Raw genomic sequence first — 17,178 nt, 5'->3', positions numbered from 1 at the left:
ACAAAAGAAGAATGTTAGCAGTGACAGGGATACAACATGGGAGCTTCCAAGAGGTTAATACTCTCTTTCATGGAAAACCTGACATTAAGATTAATGGCATTTGGAAGGTGGAAATGTAACTCAATGAATTAGTGTGTAGCTTATGCAAAAAGAGAAGCGTATTTGTGTAATTCATGGCACCCATAGGAGATACTTTTAAATATTTTAAAAACCATTTAAGTTAAATATTTTTAACAGTTCCATTTATAGTAGTACCGAAAAATACCTAGGGCATATCTAAAACAGATAACTGTCTCTACACTGAAAATTGTGACAGTTGAGAGAGGTTAACGAAGACCTAAGTAAATAGAGATCTAAGCCCTGTTCGTGGGTTAGAATATTCTGTATTTTGGGGTGAAGAATTCTCCCCAAATAATCTATATATTTAATCCATTCTCAATTAAAATTCCAGCAGTCCTTGTCAGCCACCTTCGTAGAAACTGACAAACCTATCCTAAAATTTATGTGGAAATGCAAAGGACGTGGAATAACCAAAGAAATGGTAAAATAAAGAGCAAGTTGGAGGAATCACCCAGTTGATTTCAAAATAAAGCTATAGTAGTCAAGATAGTTTGATATTGGTGAAAAAATAAATATAGATTAAGGGGCCAAAACAGAGTCCAGAAATAGACCACATGCAATTGGAAAAAAATGGATCTCAGTTTTATCTCACCTTACACAAAAATCAATGCAAAATAGACCATAGACTTGACTGTAAAACCTAAAACTACAAAACTTCTAGGAAAAAACAGGAGAACATCTATGTGAACAAGAGTGGGGAAAGATTTCTTAGATATAGCACAAAATGCACGAAATGTTAAAGAAAAAATTGGTCATTTGAACCTTATCAAAATTACAAACTTTTGTTCTTGGAAGAACAGTGTTAGGAGTATAACAAAACAAGGTGAGGGCTGGGAACAAAATATTAGCAACTCACGTTGGACAAAGGATTTGTATCTGGACTCAAAAGCAATTGGTAAAGGTTTGAACAGACACTTCACAATAGAATTCAAATGGCCAGTAAGCACATGTAAAGGTATTATGCATTATTAATTATCACAGAAAGGCAAATTAAAACCACAATGAAATAAAGCTTGCATACACCCCTTATAGGTTGATAAAAATGAGAAAGACACACAATAATATCATCTGTTGGTGAGGATGTAGAACAGCTGAAATTCAAGTATGTTGCTGGTGGGAATGTAAATGGTATAACTACTTTGGAAAACAATTAGTTTATTAAAAATTGAGGATGTATCCACCATATGATGGAGCCATTCTGCTGCTAGATATTTACCAGGAGAATAACACACATACGTTCATACAAAGACTTGCTCATGAATGTTCTTTGTAATGGCCCCAAACTGGAAAGAACACATATGTCCTTTAACAGGTGAATGGGGAAACAAATTGTTTATCTAGCAATATAAGTAATGTGTTATTAATAGACCAATAGTATTCACGAATCTCAAACTAAGGCTGTGAGAAAGAAGCCATGCAAAAAGTAATATAAATTCCTGTTTATATAAAAATTCTGGAAAAGCAGACCAATATATAGTTCAGTAGCTGCCTGGGAATTGGGGTGGCAGGAGGGATACATTTAAAGGGAACCAAGGAGACCCGAGGGTGATACAGTGTTTATTTTTGTCATATCATAGTATTTGTTTCATGGGTAAAGAGTATGTCAAACTGATCAAGCAGTACACTTTAAATATATGGTGTTTATTATGCTTCATTTGTACTGCAGTAAAGTTGTAAAAGAAAAATCTTGTCTTCAACACCACCTTCTTAGTAGTTATAACTATGGCTTATAGGTTTGTTTCTTTACATACATGCTTGACAGAAATTAATGAGGCTGACTCCTCTGTTTATTATCATTTCACTTAGCTTGGGATAACGTATTTTTATTTGCTTATTTTAAATTAGAAAATCATTACTAATTACTGAGACCGGGAGGGCAAAGCTGCAGTGAGCTGTGATCATGGCACTGCACTCCAGCCCAGGCAGCAGAATGAGGCCCCCGTTTCAAATAAATACATTAATAGGTTGGAAACTAACTTTCTCTGTTTTTGCCTTTTGGTGCCACTGCTGTTTCTATTCTGAGCATATTTATAGCAACAACCATCACCAAAAAATACATACACCATTAGGAAGACTCTCTGGGACTAAACCCTTTCAAAAGGACCCTAATTTTCACCTTCTACTTCTGTAAAACATGTGGGGCTTGAAGAAGTTGAACAACCTGTCCCAGAAGATGTGCTTCTAAGGGGCAGGACCAGAACTGATCTGCTCTGTGTCCTTTGCTGTAACCCAGTGTGGAGACTGGGTCTTTACCATAGATGTGCCCTTAAAGAGTTTTGATTCAAGCTCTCATTATGTCATCTTTTGATTGGCGTAAAATTTTACCAAAATGTTGACACCTAATTTAAAAGGATTTCTTGCTAAGTAATTTTACTGTTTTGCTCACTCTAGGGTGGATACAGCCCAAATTTCATAAAATGGAGGTTTGGGAACATCTCTAAAGTGGCATATGTCTGTATTCAAATGTCTAGAGATGTTTTAATAAAACACAAAGAAGTAAAATTACTTCAGTAATGAAGTAAATTTACTGATACCCAAAGACTGTGCTTGTCTGTTAAGCACAAAACGTAATATAACATACTCCATTCAGTCCCTCCAACCTTTTTTTTTTTTTTTTTTTTTTGAGACGGAGTCTTGCTCTGTCCCCCAGGCTAGAGTGCAGTGGCGCAATCTCGGCTCACTGCAAGCTCCGCCTCCCGGGTTCACGCCCTTCTCCTGCCTCAGCCTCTCCGAGTAGCTGGGACTACAGGCGCCCGCCAACACGCCCGGCTAATTTTTTTGTATTTTTAGTAGAGACGGGGTTCCACCGTGTTAGCCAGGATGGTCTCGATCTCCTGACCTCGTGATCTGCCCGCCTCGGCCTCCCAAAGTGCTGGGATTACAGGCTTGAGCCACTGCGCCCGGCCTTCCAACCTTTATTTTTGCTAAGTTCAGTTTGTAGTTTATTGCCTTGGTCTTAAATGATTTAAAGAATTCATTTTTACAGACTTTTTTTTTTCTGTGATGTCCTTGGTTTGTGAGTATGCTCATCTTAATCTTTTTATTTTCTCACAGAAAGTACTTCAAACTAGGAATGTAAACCTTATAAAGAAGACTGTATTAAGGATGCCCCTGCATACTGTTATTCCGTTGTTACAAGAGGTAACTGACTGCTTTTTTCATTTTAGCGTCCTAATGCCATGAGTTAAATGGAAAATTCAGTAGTTAGAGAAATGGATTTGTAATACGTGAGGACACATGGCATTTAGAGTGAGTAATGGATGGAGGAAAGTACTTTAGACAAAAAAAAAAAAAAAGTGAAATTAATTCCTGGGGCAATGAAAGGAAATGTCATTGGCAGTTTTACCTTTATTCTGCTAATGGCTATTGTGTGTCTGTTTACCTGGAGGCACTTGGAACTTGTGGCACAGAATGCTGTATGCACAGGATGTCATCTACATGGGAATAATTGTTGTAAACACCTCAACATAAAGCTCCCAAATTCTCATTTTCGTTTTTCCCATTATGTCCTGTGAGGTACCTTAACCTAACACTGAAACCATTTTTATATGTATTGATTTTCTTAATCACAGATTGGTTGTTAATCTCTGTGACTGGCAATGTGGAATTGGAGGTGGGAGGACTGCTTGAGCCCAGGAGTTAAGACTGTAATGCGCTATGATTGTACCTTTAAATAGCCACTACACTCTAGCCTGGGCAACATAGCAAGACCCCATCTTAAAAAAACAAGTATACGTAATTTCACTGAAACTTGCCCTACAAGAGTGGGTATAAATTTTTAAAAATTAGGCCTAAAAATAGACTGTATTCTTTGTAATTAGAAATTATACCTGGATTCCATTTGTCTAACATGCTGCTGAAGTATTTTGCAAGTATAGTTACGGTATTAACAGTGTGGGCTGGTGTACCGTTATTGGTAAGGGAAAACTCTGTACTTAAAAAAGCAGTGTCTTATATAGAAAAGGGTGGTCATATGTTTTTGTAATACTGCCTACTATAAAAATTTGCCTAACCTTGATTTTTTTCTTTGTATTTTAAAAATTGAGATACAGTTCACATAGCATAAAATTTAACTCTTTTAAAGTATACATTTTAGTGTTTTTCAGTATGTTTGCAAGTTGTGCAATTGTCACCCCAAAAAGAAATCCTGTATCTGTTAGCAGTCACTCTCCATTCTTCCTTCTCCCTAGTTGCTGGCAATCACTAAGCTATTTTCTGTCTATGGATTTGCCAGTTCTGGACATTCCTTCATATAAGTCCTATCCTAGACTTTTATCAGCTGATTACTCTGATTATGGGAATATATTCATAGACTGTATGATGCTGGTTTAAAATGGACTACTTATTAGAATAATAATTTCTCAATATTGTCATCGTATCATAGGAATTGCCAGCATTGGTTGCCTCTGAAGTGCTGTTGTTAATTGTGTGTTTCTCTCCCTTAGCTTACAAAGAGGTTACAAGGACATCCTAATAGGTAAGATTAAACAGGTAACTTAAAAACAGTGTTGTCTGACAGCATGAAATTAAATATTAGGTGGTTCTGATTTCTAACTAATAGAACTCTTTAAGTGTCAAATATTAGCCCCTCGCCACCTCCCTTATTTTAAGTTGAATGATTCTTATTCTTAGCGTTTTTTTGTAGTTTTCTTTTGGAAAACTCCTAAATTGGTACTTTAGCTTTATTAGCAGGTCATTTAAATTATTAGTCTTATTTTATTTAATAACTTAGTGTTGATATCATAGAATTGCTGCTTATAGTACCTGCCGAACCTCTGATAGGTGCTTAAGACTCTGTAAAAATAATGTTTTAGCTAAAAGACTAAAATATGTCTTTTTTCTTGATAATCTGATCAAACATTTAAATAAGATGACATATTAAAGATCCCAAGCTTATAGTATATTATCATCAGTATCTAGATAGTAAAATACGTAGTTTTTCTTTAAAAAATTTTTTTTCTCTTGGGGTGCATTAGCCTTCTGAGCTCACAAAAGAGGAAAGCTAAATAATTCATTAATTATGACTGTTTTTTGCACATTTTTGGTCTATATTTGCCTTTTAATGTTAATGGAGGACTTTGCTATTCTTGACAGAATAGGTTTTTATGTTTATCGTTAACATAAAATGCAAAACCAGTCGAACTCAATTTGGATGAAGATTACGGCCCTCGTATCAGTTAATTATGAAGTAAAGCATGGGTTTTATTCTTGAACTGTTTTAGAGGAAGGGGTTTTTGTCCTGTTTTCTGATGTGGCCCCCAATCCCTGCCCAAGATCTATGACACAGATCTCAGATAATCTGAAAGAAAAAACGGAAAGTGATATATACACAGTGATATATTTATTATAGTCATTTTCACAGAGCAACATTTATAGATCTTCACTTGTCTGTCTGGGTTTTTCTCATAGCTCAGTTGAATTTACTTTTGAGTTTGTGAACATTAGTTTACTTGGATTTTTTTTTTTTCCAGTGCTGTGCTAATGGTTCAGTGGCTAAAATGTGTGTTAACAGTTCATGCATCATACCTGTCCACGGTGAGTCTTTTCAGCTTCTGTTGCCGAGTATGAATAGTTTGGCTTTGATAAGGATTGTAAACTTGACAAGTATGGCTGAACAAAACCATCTTTTCCCCATCTATCCTTCAGCTGTTAGATGCTTCCTTTAGAGATTTTGTGTTACCCCAGATGCAATGACATGAGCCCTTTCATGATGTCACTGCTGTGGCTTTTTATAAATTGGCCTTTCCCACTCCGTCCGCCAGATGTAAGAATTAACATGTATTCTATAGAGATCTTTACAAATACAGAAAGGAGAAAAGTTATATAATGAGATACTAGGATTTAGATGTTATACACACACACACACACACACACACACACACACACACACGCACACGGCAGGTTTTAAATGTTTTTACATACGCTAATGCGTCTGTCCTGCCTTGCCGCAGGAGGATAAAATGTAGTTAATGGTAACAGTAACATAAATAAATATTTACTACCTGACAATTTGCTGGTGCTGCTGTCAGCTCTGGATTAGCTATGCAAATAGGAGAGGGAAAGCAACACCAGAAAAAAAAATTGTATTCATAATATGAGTTGGGTTCTTTGCCACATCATTACATCCATTATATTTTAAGCTGGAAATAAAAGTATTCAATTTTTTTTCTTTATCTAGTGCTTTACATTAAGTTTTAAGTTTTTAGTGCACAGTTGAAAAAAATCCTGAATTGTTCTTTAAACTGTAGCTCTTCTTAACACAGTCTCACCCAACTCCTGCCTTGTCACAGTCCCTTGTTCTCTGTCACTGACTCCTTTGCCTTTAGTGGCTTGAATTAGGGAAAACTTGGTTAATCTGCTTTGAGGTCAGCAGTTTGTTCTTTGTGTGTTTGGGGATAACTCGCTAAGATGCTGGAATGGGGTCAAGACAAACAACAGTAGGGATGGATCCTGGGTGTCCCAGCCTGCAGGAGGCTTGGGAGGTGGCCTGGGATCACTGGTGAGAGGGTGGCTGAGGGGCATTGCAATTGCATGAATGATCCCAGCAGATGTCAGATCTTAGGAATCTGGATGGCAAATGGGGCAACACTAATGTGGCCTCAGTTACTTGCTTAGAAGTGAGGAGAGACCCAGGAGACCTTGTAGTGAAATCTTTTCTGGAATCAACTCCTGAGGTATAACCAGAATAGTCGTGGTGTAACATTCAAGGTCATGGCAGAACAGACCAAAGAATGGTATAGGGAGGGCCCCTCAGCCCGTAGCAGTTATCGAGGAAACCATGGTTTTCCTCGCTTTTCTTTCATTTCTTCCTTCCTTTGCAGATATTTTTAAGTGCCTTCTCTAAGCCAAGGGCTATGCCAGGCATGGGGATTCAGCAATGTACAAAACACTCTGGTCCCCATCTTCTTGGAGCTCATAGTCTGAACAGGGACACAAAAGGGAGGTGATAAATTGGAATGCAGTGACCTTAAACCTTGCTTTACTAATTTTTGTGTCTGTCCGCTGTTTAAAGTTAACATTTGAATGAAACACTTTTTTACTAAAGTATCAGAAATAGGAGTGCAGGTAAAGGCTAATCAGAGGTAAAGAGTGGAGTCCCGGCAGGGCGTGGTGGCTCACGCCTGTAATCCCAGCACTTCGGAAGGCCGAGGTGGGTGGATCACGAGGTCAGGAGATCGAGACCATCCTGGCCAACATGGTGAAACCCCGTCTGTACTAAAAATACAAAAAATTAGCCGGGTGTGGTGGCAGGTGCCTGTAGTCCCAGCTACTCAGGAGGCTGAGGTAGGAGAATGGCGTGAACCCGGGGGACGGAGCTTGCAGTGAGCAGAGTTCGTGGCACTGCACTCCAGCCTGGGGGATGGAGCGAGACTCCGACTCAAAAAAAAAAAAAAAAAGTGGAGTCCCTTTTTCTGTAGTGCTACAGGGACACATAGAATATCCTGGGGGTTGGGGGTGAAGTGGGGAAGCCAGTGTTGTTCTTTTTTTTTTTTTTTTTTTTTTTCTTGAGACGGAGTTTCGCTCTTGTTGCCCAGGCTGGAGTGCAATGGCATGATCTTGGCTCACTGCAACCTCCGCCTCCTGGGTTCAAATGATTCTCCTGCCTCAGCCTCCCGAGTAGCTGGGATTACAGGCATGTGCCACCATGCCTGGCTAATTTTTGTATTTTTAGTAGAGATGGGGTTTCTCCATGTTGGTCAGGCTGGTCTCGAACCCCCGACCTCAGGTGATCTGCCCGCCTCAGCCTCCCAAAGTGCTGGGATTACAGGCATGAGCCACCGTGCCCAGCTGCCAGCATTGTTCTTAGAGCCCAGAGATGGGAGGAAAATTAACCAGAGGCAGGTATTTGAAGGCAGTGGGACAGGTCTTCTAGAGCCTTGTTCTGGACTTCCAAATGGCTTCCTTTAAAAAGAGGCATTTAAATTTTTCCAGTTGCTTTTTATAGGTGATCTAGGATAGAAGAATTATGGCCATCATGGTTTCCTTTCATAATGTTAAAAATGATCATCTATGTGAAAGCAGAGAGAGCAAGGGGACTTTAAGATTTTATGAGAAAGGCAAATTACCATTGTTTTATTCCTTAACGAACCTGGAGGAGCCGGACCTTTATCAGTCGTGTTGTGTTCCAGATATAACAGCTATATTCTCAATACAAAGACTCCAATGAGAGCAACATGGGAGCAAAAAAGAGAATGTCCTACTTTCATTTTTTAAATATGCTTCAGAGGACTTATTAACAGGAAGTATATTTAAAATGCAAAAGGTCAACTTTGTACTTTGTTCTACTGGTCTCTGGGAGCTGGGAAAAGGCTTCTCTACCTCTTTGGGGCCTTACAGTAAGGGTAGATAATATGCTAGCATCAGAGGATAAGATTCAGAGGAAAGCCTCTTTAGCCTGGAGATAATGTGGTAGAGGCATTTTTAATTTCCTGTCTACTTTATATTGGATATTGGCCTTATCTGAAATAATTTGATCAATACAGAAAAGTGCCACCTTGCAGTTTCACTCTGTTGCCCTTGTATCATTTTTTTTTTAATAAGTATTATTTTTTCCTCTTAGGACATTGAGGGTCTTCTGTGAAAATTCATGATGTTGTTAGCCTGTGTTGCAAGTAGCCAGTGCCACTGGAAGTACTTGTAAGCAGATGTGTGTGGTGCAGTGGCTAAATACTGAGGCATAGCTGAGCATGATTTGCATGTTTGTCATCTCTAATATGTTAATAGTGCCAAATGATAATTTTTTTCTCTAGCTGCCTGACCTGGTACCCCAGCTGGGGACACTCTACCAGTTAATGGAAAGCAGAGTCAAAACTTTTCAGAAACTTTCACACCTTCATGGAAAGCTTATTCTTCTAATTACACAAGTGAGTAAATCATATTGTTCTGGGCTAAAACTTTTGGATATGGTAGGAATGGAGAGAGGAATAAGGATCATTTTGAGACAGGGTCTTGCTCTGTCGCTCAGGCTGCACTGTGGTAGTGTGATCATAGCTCACTGCAGCCTCGCTCAAGTGCCTCCTGAGTAGCTGGGACTACATGGATGCACCACCATGCCTGGCTAATTTTTAAAATTTTTGTAGAGATGGCATTGCCCAGGCTGGTTTTGAACTCCTAGGCTCAAGGGATCCTACCACCTTGACCTCCCAAAATGCTGGAATTACAGGCGTGACCCACCACGCCTGGCTGAGAGCTCCGTATTCCAGTAAGAAATTAATCAGGATCTAGTCTTTAACTTGGAAAGCTTATCAATTTGACAGTAAGAAAGTTTAGTTGTGCCTATTTCAACTTTTACCCAAATCTTTTTCTCACCATTGTGTTTGAATTGTTATACAGTTAGTAAGTTATAGGATATTTATACAGTTAAAATTTTGGCACAGAAAGATATTCTAATCACCTCAGAGTTTTTCAGCTTTACAGAGTAATTCTTTCCCTCTTGTATTTGATGGATTTTTTTGCTCTGTATTGTATGAAGGTCCTCCATTATGGTGGTGGAGGGTGAGTTAGCAGCAAGCAGTGGGGAAGGTTGGGTATGCTGGTGGTTGTGATACTTGGGATATGTGTACACTCTACTTCAGAACAGTACTTTATCTTCTTCCAGGTAACAGCATCAGAGAAAACAATGGGAGCAACTTCCCCTGGACAGAAGGCAAAGTTGGTGTATGAAGAAGGTAAAGACTGGGGGCATGGGATGGAGTCTAGAGTTATAACATTCAGTTTTCAGTGACTGAGTTCTGTTATCTTTTTGAAAACATCAGCGTAAGATCTTCTTTGGCAAGCTTCTTCTAATTAAAATAGGCAAGTCTGTGGCAAAAATCTGTGATTCATCAGATAAGAAAAGAAAAGGCACAAGTATAATACAGTGACAAAGGGCATTAGTTATGGAAGACATTTTTTTCTTTTCTTTCTTTTTTTTTTTTTTTAAGACAGTCTCAGTCTGTCGCCTAGTTGTAGTGCAGTGCCGTGATCGCAGCTTGCTGCATCCTCGACCTCCTGGGCTCAATGCAATCTTCCTGTCTCAGCCTCCTGAGTAGCTGGGACTACAGGCGTGCACCACCATGCCCGGCCAACTTTGGTATTTTTTTTGTAAAGACAGAGCTTCACTATGTTGCCCAGGACGGTCTCAAACTCCTGGGCTCAAGTGATCCCAACATGCTTGGATTACAGGTGTGAGCCACCATGCCTGGCCAGCTATGGAAAAGATTTAAATAGAAGAACATTATATGAACAAACTTAGTGTAAATACATTAAACAATCTAGGTGGTATAGTTAATTTTTAAGGAAACATTAATGACCAAAATTGACTTTAAAAGAAATAAAAAGTTTGAAAAAGCCAGTAGCTCTAAAATTGACTTTATAAAACTTCTCACAAGATATGCCCAGATATTTTGAAGGTTATTTGATCAGGGCTTCAAATAACAAATCTTTTCTTTTTTTTTTTTTTTTTTGCAGAGTCTCTCTGTTGCTCAGGCTGGAGTGCAGTGGCTCGAGGTCGATCATAGCTCACTGCAGCCTCAAACTCTTACACTCAAGCAAGCCTCCTGCTTCAGCCTCTAGAGTAGCTGGGACTGTTGAGCCACCATGCCTGGCTAATTTTTTTTTTTAAAGGTAGAGATGAGGTCTCTTTGTTGCCCAAGCTGATCTGTGGCCTCAAAAACGGTCTTCTCGCGTCAGCTTCCCAAAGTGCTGGGAATAGAAGCATGACCCACAACACTGGGCTGTCCTTTTTGTCATGTACTAGCAATTTAGTCATTTTATGAGCCAAGTATAATCTTGATAACAAAACCTGGAAATGTCAAAAAGGGAACATTTTAGATCATCCTCAAATATCCTGAGTAGCAAATTGATTATAGAAGTGTAGGGTTACAGAGTTAATGTGCAATAATAGACAGCCAGACCAGTAGATTGGCATAGCTACCGGTGAAAAACCCGTAGCTCTGTGGACTCTTGGTGTGTTTATTGATGGTATGTATTGTATCATTGTGGAGAAGATAGCCTGCTCAGTAAGTTGTTAGAAACACTGATAATTTATATGGAACAAAAAATTTTACCATTATCACATCACACATCACATTGCATATTGTGAGAAATGGATAAATTTGAAAGAGTGAAAATGGTCAGGTGTTGGTCATGATTTGGGAAATGGGAACTCATGCTGTGGTGGGAGTATGTGTGCATTCTTTTTAGAGAGCAACTTTATAATCTCAAAGTTGACAATTTGCATATCCTTCCATTCATCAAGGGCAGTCCCAAAGTGATGCCAGAGTGCTTGTGTGTATCCCAATGACCAATACTTCTCCAAGTATGAACAGAGGACCTGTGGGGATGCCCAGAACTCTTTGAGTGGCTCATGATGTCCTCAACTTTTCAGTCAGTCATCTGTGGGAGGCTAGATTTCCTTCATATAGTTCAAGTAAAACAACATATCCAAAAAATAGAATGGAGAAGCAAATATGAGAAGTTTATAACAGTGCCACTCTACTTAGAATTTGTTATTGTTTTGGAAATTCCATTTTTCAATTTTAGTGTATGTGCTGCCGAAGAGAGCACAGAAATACCATTTTTCATTAAAACATGATTTGTGTTAACATGTAATGGATGGGCATTTGTAAACAGATTAAATATTCTTAAATTTAAAAATTGAATTTGAATGTGATAAATATAGGTAGACTTTTCCCACATAAAAACTTTTTGGAGCCCTCAGTTTTTTAAGAATATGAAAGCATTTTAAGGCTAAAAGGCTTGACAACATAGTTTTAAAACATATATGTAAAGAGATTATGTAAGTGTGTTCATTGCAGCCTTTATAATTAAGAAAAAGACTTGTAAACAACATAATTCTTCATTAGTGGGAGCATGTTTAAAATGATTTATTCCTTTAGCATACCACTACATTAGTGAGAGTGCCTGGAGTTGAGGTCGAGTTAACATGCATAAGTTTGATTACGAAACCAAGTCAAAAAATGATACCTTCTGTGTAGCATCGTGTAATTGTATTAGTAAGCAAAATAAGGGTGGCCTGAACATAATCTCCGCGATACTGCAACATTCGATTTGGTAACTGAGGTGGCTACTAAACGACTAACGGGTGGTTAGTGTAGACAGCGAAGCTGGACAAAGGGATGGTTTACCTCTCCGGCCAGGCGGAGCCAGATAGCACGGCACTTCATCACGCTGCACGTAACAAGGCGCAATTTAAAACTTAGGGATCCTTGATTTGTTACGTTTTCCATTTAATATTTTTGGACCGCAGTTGCCAGGGGAAACTGAAACTGGGGAAAAGGAACGCATATTGGGGGAGCTGCTGCATATGTCTTTCGTGAATATGTACCTGTGTAATTCATGGGTAGTATGATGTATATGTTATAACAACATACTGGGGGATGAGAAGCTCACAGTGGTGATTTCTTTTGGGGAATGGGCTTAGGGAGATGGGCATGTAAGGGAACATCTGGAGATAATGACTTATTTTCTTAAGAAAAAGTAGATAGAAGAAGAAGAATGTTAGAGTATCTTAAAAAAATAGGAATCTCATTCTGTATTATTGGATAACATTAGCACACCTAATGAAATCAATTCCTTAGTTTTATCCAATGCCCACTTTATCTTCGTCTTTCTCCAGTTATCCATAAAATATCCTTTAAAGCTGTTTTTCCCAAACTAGACTCGAGTTTTGCATCATGGGGTTGAATCTGGCTACTGTGTTGCTGAAGTCTCTTTTTAGTCTTTAAGAACTCCCTTTTTCATGACATGGCCTTGGTGAAGAGACTGGGAAGTGTATTTCACAGAATGCCCCACCTTATGGTTGTGGATTTGCTTCCTTTGGTTTCTTTTAATTTGCTCCTCTAAGCTACAGTTCCTTTAAACTGGATGTGAGGTCTAAAGGTTTGATTAGATTTTATTTTTGGAGGGGTTGCATCAATGCTGATCATTCATACTGCGTCACACCAAGAACCACATTGTGCATGTTCACAGTTTTTTCCTCTCCATTGTGAGATGTCTTCCTTAGTGCTTAGAAAATAATCTAGCTGTGTTAATTTTTGTTTTAACGTTTGCGTGTTTTCCCCCCACCAATCATACATCTAATATATCAGTTGCTAATATTTCATCATTAATACTTTATGGGTTAAAAAATAATGCTAATTCTTCCATTTCATTTATAAGCCAGCTTTTCTGTGTTGAATTTTTCCTCATCCACTGGGGCTATTTGGTGGCCCTGATATGGCTTAGTATTTAAAGATGAGATTTTTGTAAGGCTTTGGCTAGTTGGTTTGGACTGGTGAGATCTTGAAGGAACAATATAGTGAATATACTTTTATACATGTAAGAATAAATTAGCCAGGTGTGGTGGCTCATGTCTGTAATCCCAGCACTTTGGGAGGCAGACATGAGTGGATCCTTTGAGTCCAGGAGTTCGAGATCAGCCTGGGCAACATGGCGAAACCCCGTCTCTACCAAAAATTAGCTGGGTGTGGTGGCTATTCAGGAGGCTGAGGCAGGAGCCTGAGGCTTGAACCCGGGAGGCAGAGGCTGCAGTGAGCCAAGGTTGCTCCACTGCACTCCAGCCTGCAAAAAAAAAAAAAAAAAATTAATGTTATTTCTTAGTTGTATGATTGCTAAATATAAATAATATTTCTAAAAGTAAATTCAGGAATCTGGTTCTGTTTAATTTCCAGGCTATACCCTCTGTTTTGTTCTAAAATTAAGGCTGGGTTCTTTCTCCCCTTACAGAATCTTCTGAAGAGGAGTCTGACGATGAAATAGCAGATAAGGATTCTGAAGTGAGTGATTTCTTCCCTGTATATACATCGGCCTTTATATCCTCATACTCTGTAAGAATGAGGCCTTCATGAATGCTTTCCTTGTTGGTATTTCGACTAGGATAATTGGGATGAAGATGAGGAGGAGAGTGAAAGTGAAAAAGATGAGGATGTTGATGAAGAGGAAGATGAGGATGCCGAAGGAAAAGATGAAGAAAATGGTGAGGACAGAGATACAGCAAGTGAAAAAGAATTAAATGGAGATTCTGACTTAGATCCTGAAAATGAAAGTGAAGAAGAATGAAGACAGCAAAGCAAGCCGGTCAAACTATATAAACTGGCTCACCTTGCCCAGTGGTGAGGGCTGCCTCTGTGCCAGGATGCCAAGGACCGCTGCACATTTCCAAATTCACAGCAGTGGATCCCATGCCACTTTGCTGTCCTGAGCACACCAGACTTGACTGTGTAAATAAGAGTGTTTCATTCAAATGTTAATAAACTTTACACAGTATATAGACACATTTTCTGCAATGTACTGACATCAGTGTCCAATATATGGTATATTTTTATAATATAATATCCTAGTATGATTGGTTATATCAAGAATTGACAAGTGCAGATAAAGACCTTTCCCATAGGAGTTCAAGAACTGGACTGTTGTGAAGAAGTCAGCTCTTATCTCAGGTTGGTATCTTTCATCAAATCCAGATGCAAAGCAGCACTAGTGAAAAATTTTTTAATTTAGTACATTTAATTTGGTACATTTTCATAAAATATGAAGGGATAACTACAAACTGGAGTAAAAATGATGGTAATTAAAAAAAATTATCAGTATCCCTAGCTTGTCTATTAGCTGTGATAATCTGACTTGAGTCAGATTGAATATTTGGAGTGCTTCCCCAGAATAACCACTTATTTTTTAAGCTGTCATGTGAAGTATTTTTTTAAAACAAAACAAAAATTATGATCATTAAAAATCATGTTAAGGATTAGCCATGTTAAGGATTTTTCTTGACTGCAAATTACTTGTAAAGAATCATCAGTATATAGGTTAGAAGTGCTCATTACCTGAAACTTTTAAAAAAATTCAGTTATAGCTGCTTTTGAAGAGGTTTCCATTTTTATTTAAATTACTAATGGATGAAAGAACAATTGTTTATTTTTTCTCTTTGGTTTTAGATATTAATGATAACCTTGTTGGAATTTTTTTCCAAAGAAAATATTTTTATAATTAAATAATTTAATGTTTTTCTTCCTTTTCATTACCTACTCTTGGCAGTGTTAGGGTATCTGTTTACCTTTAAAATGGTAAATCTCACTCAAGATTTTTTATGTATGTATAAATATTTTGGTGTGCTACAAAAGCCTTTGCAAATTATCAGTAGTTTTTTTTTTTTTTTTTTTTTTTTTTTTTTTAAAGAATGAGCCGATATTGGCTTAGTGCTCACTAGGGGACATGCAGATGGAAGCTCACCTCTTAAGAAAGGGCTGGGCAGATGGATTTATTTTTTCCCACCTGTGAATATGTAAAACAAAACCATTATCTTTGAGGGACTTTTTAATACCAGTGACAGAACAGAGATTCGTGTGCTCAACTTAAGAGCCAGAGCCATATAAGCATCTTGGGAAAGCAAGTTTGAACCAGCTGCTGGTGTAATGTACAGTTATATTTGTCTATAAATGGAGCTGTTTATGGCAATTTAATACCATTCTCTTTGTAAAGTGAATAAATATTCATCTTTACCCAGTGCTTGTCTTGTGGTATATGTAGAGGAATACAGCCACATGTTTGGGCTTGTGGTGTGAAGGTTTTTAAAAAGCAATTTTGCTCCCCTGGCATTAAATAGGTAAATGCTTTCAAAGCTTGTGGATAACCTAGAATTTGCAACGAAGTGAAAGAACCAAGACATTTGTGTTAGTCTAGTGTCAGCTATAGCTGGTTGATTCTTCATGCATTCCCACTTGGCTGGGTTGTGACTTCACAACCCAGGGCTGTAGTGACAATAAAGAAAGAGGCCTGTGCTGATAAATTCATTCCTTTATTGGTAACCAACACTTGGCTTATGAGTCCGATTTCCCTTATACCTGACTCTGCCTAAAGAAGTAAATGATGACAACCATATGGTAATTTCTAATTATTTTTTTGGTTTAGAAAAATCCAGAGTTAAATTAGTGTCGTTACAAAAAGAATCTTCTATTTTTAGAGTATTTCATTGTCTTTTTCCACTCCTAAACCAGGCAACAAAGTTTGTGTGTGTGTTTTCTTTTTTGAGAATAATTTTTCTTCCCAACTTTTTATTCTGAAAAATTTCAGCCCTCCAATCACTATCAAGTTAGTAATCATATATTGTAATTACTTGTCATATTGCTCTAATAATTCAGAATAGTCACCCTCATGCTGTGCGTGTGTGGATTTTAATATTTAAATGAGTTCACATAAATTAAGTCATGTTGTAGAATGTCCTACATTGTGGATTTGTCCAGTTGTTTCCTTATGATTAGATTCTGGTTTAAATACTCTATGGCAGCAATCCTAAAAAGGTGGTGGTATTTGAGATGAATTTTTAAAAGTGAATTATTTGGGTATAAATGAATATGAGTATGTTTTAATGTGAGTAGATGTCAGGGCCTCAGGTTTGGGGCTTTTGAAGCCATAGTGCGATGGTTAATGCTTCAAGTGAGGCTCAGAAATTGGAACTTCATAATGGAAACATCAGGTGCATTGATATATCTGGGGTTGTTATAATTCCATTGGAGGTTAATGCCCAAAATGCTACATTCATTGATTCAGCAAGTGCTTCTTGATTGCCTACTCTGTGTCAGGGATTATTTAGTAGCTTGATACATAACCATTGAACAGCAGCAATGGAGGATATCTGCCTTTGAGAAGCTGACATTCTACCAGGGAGACGATGGCCATAAACAATGTATGAATGAGTAAATGCCAACCTTTTTGGCATCAGGGACTGGTTTGGTGGAAGGTAGTTTTTCCATGGACCGGGTAGGGGAGGGGATGGTTTCAGGATGATTCAAGCACATTACATTTATTGTGTACTTTATTTCTATTATTATATTGTAATATATAATGAAGTAATTATACAGCTTACCGTAATGTAGAATCAGTGGGAGCCCTGAGCTTGTTTTCCTGCAACTGCACATTTCCATCTGGGGGTGATAGAAGACAGTGACACGTCATCAGGCATTAGATTTTCAGAAGGAGCATGCAACCTAGATCCCTCACAGTAGGGTCCTCCTATGAGAATCAAATGCCGCTGCTGATCTGACAGGAGGTGGAGCTCTG

The 17,178-nt window shown here is 38.1% G+C and overlaps 1 protein-coding gene across 1 annotated transcript in view; it reads left to right on the top strand.

Moving 5' to 3' along the window:
• WDR43 (WD repeat domain 43) overlaps positions 1 to 15,625 on the top strand; it is a 54,479-nt gene extending 38,854 nt beyond the window's left edge. Inside the window, exons 12-18 of the mRNA XM_003262679.3 lie at positions 3,175 to 3,261; positions 4,566 to 4,597; positions 5,592 to 5,655; positions 8,871 to 8,984; positions 9,719 to 9,788; positions 13,849 to 13,898; positions 13,999 to 15,625. Coding sequence (XP_003262727.1) covers positions 3,175 to 3,261; positions 4,566 to 4,597; positions 5,592 to 5,655; positions 8,871 to 8,984; positions 9,719 to 9,788; positions 13,849 to 13,898; positions 13,999 to 14,181 — 600 coding nt within the window. The 3' untranslated portion in view covers positions 14,182 to 15,625. The remainder of the gene's footprint in view (positions 1 to 3,174; positions 3,262 to 4,565; positions 4,598 to 5,591; positions 5,656 to 8,870; positions 8,985 to 9,718; positions 9,789 to 13,848; positions 13,899 to 13,998) is intronic.
• Positions 15,626 to 17,178: the final 1,553 nt, after the last annotated feature.

This window comes from Nomascus leucogenys, chromosome 19 (genome assembly GCF_006542625.1).
Source record: "Nomascus leucogenys isolate Asia chromosome 19, Asia_NLE_v1, whole genome shotgun sequence".
Lineage (NCBI taxonomy): Eukaryota > Metazoa > Chordata > Mammalia > Primates > Hylobatidae > Nomascus > Nomascus leucogenys.
This window is presented reverse-complemented; position numbering and strand designations above follow the sequence as displayed.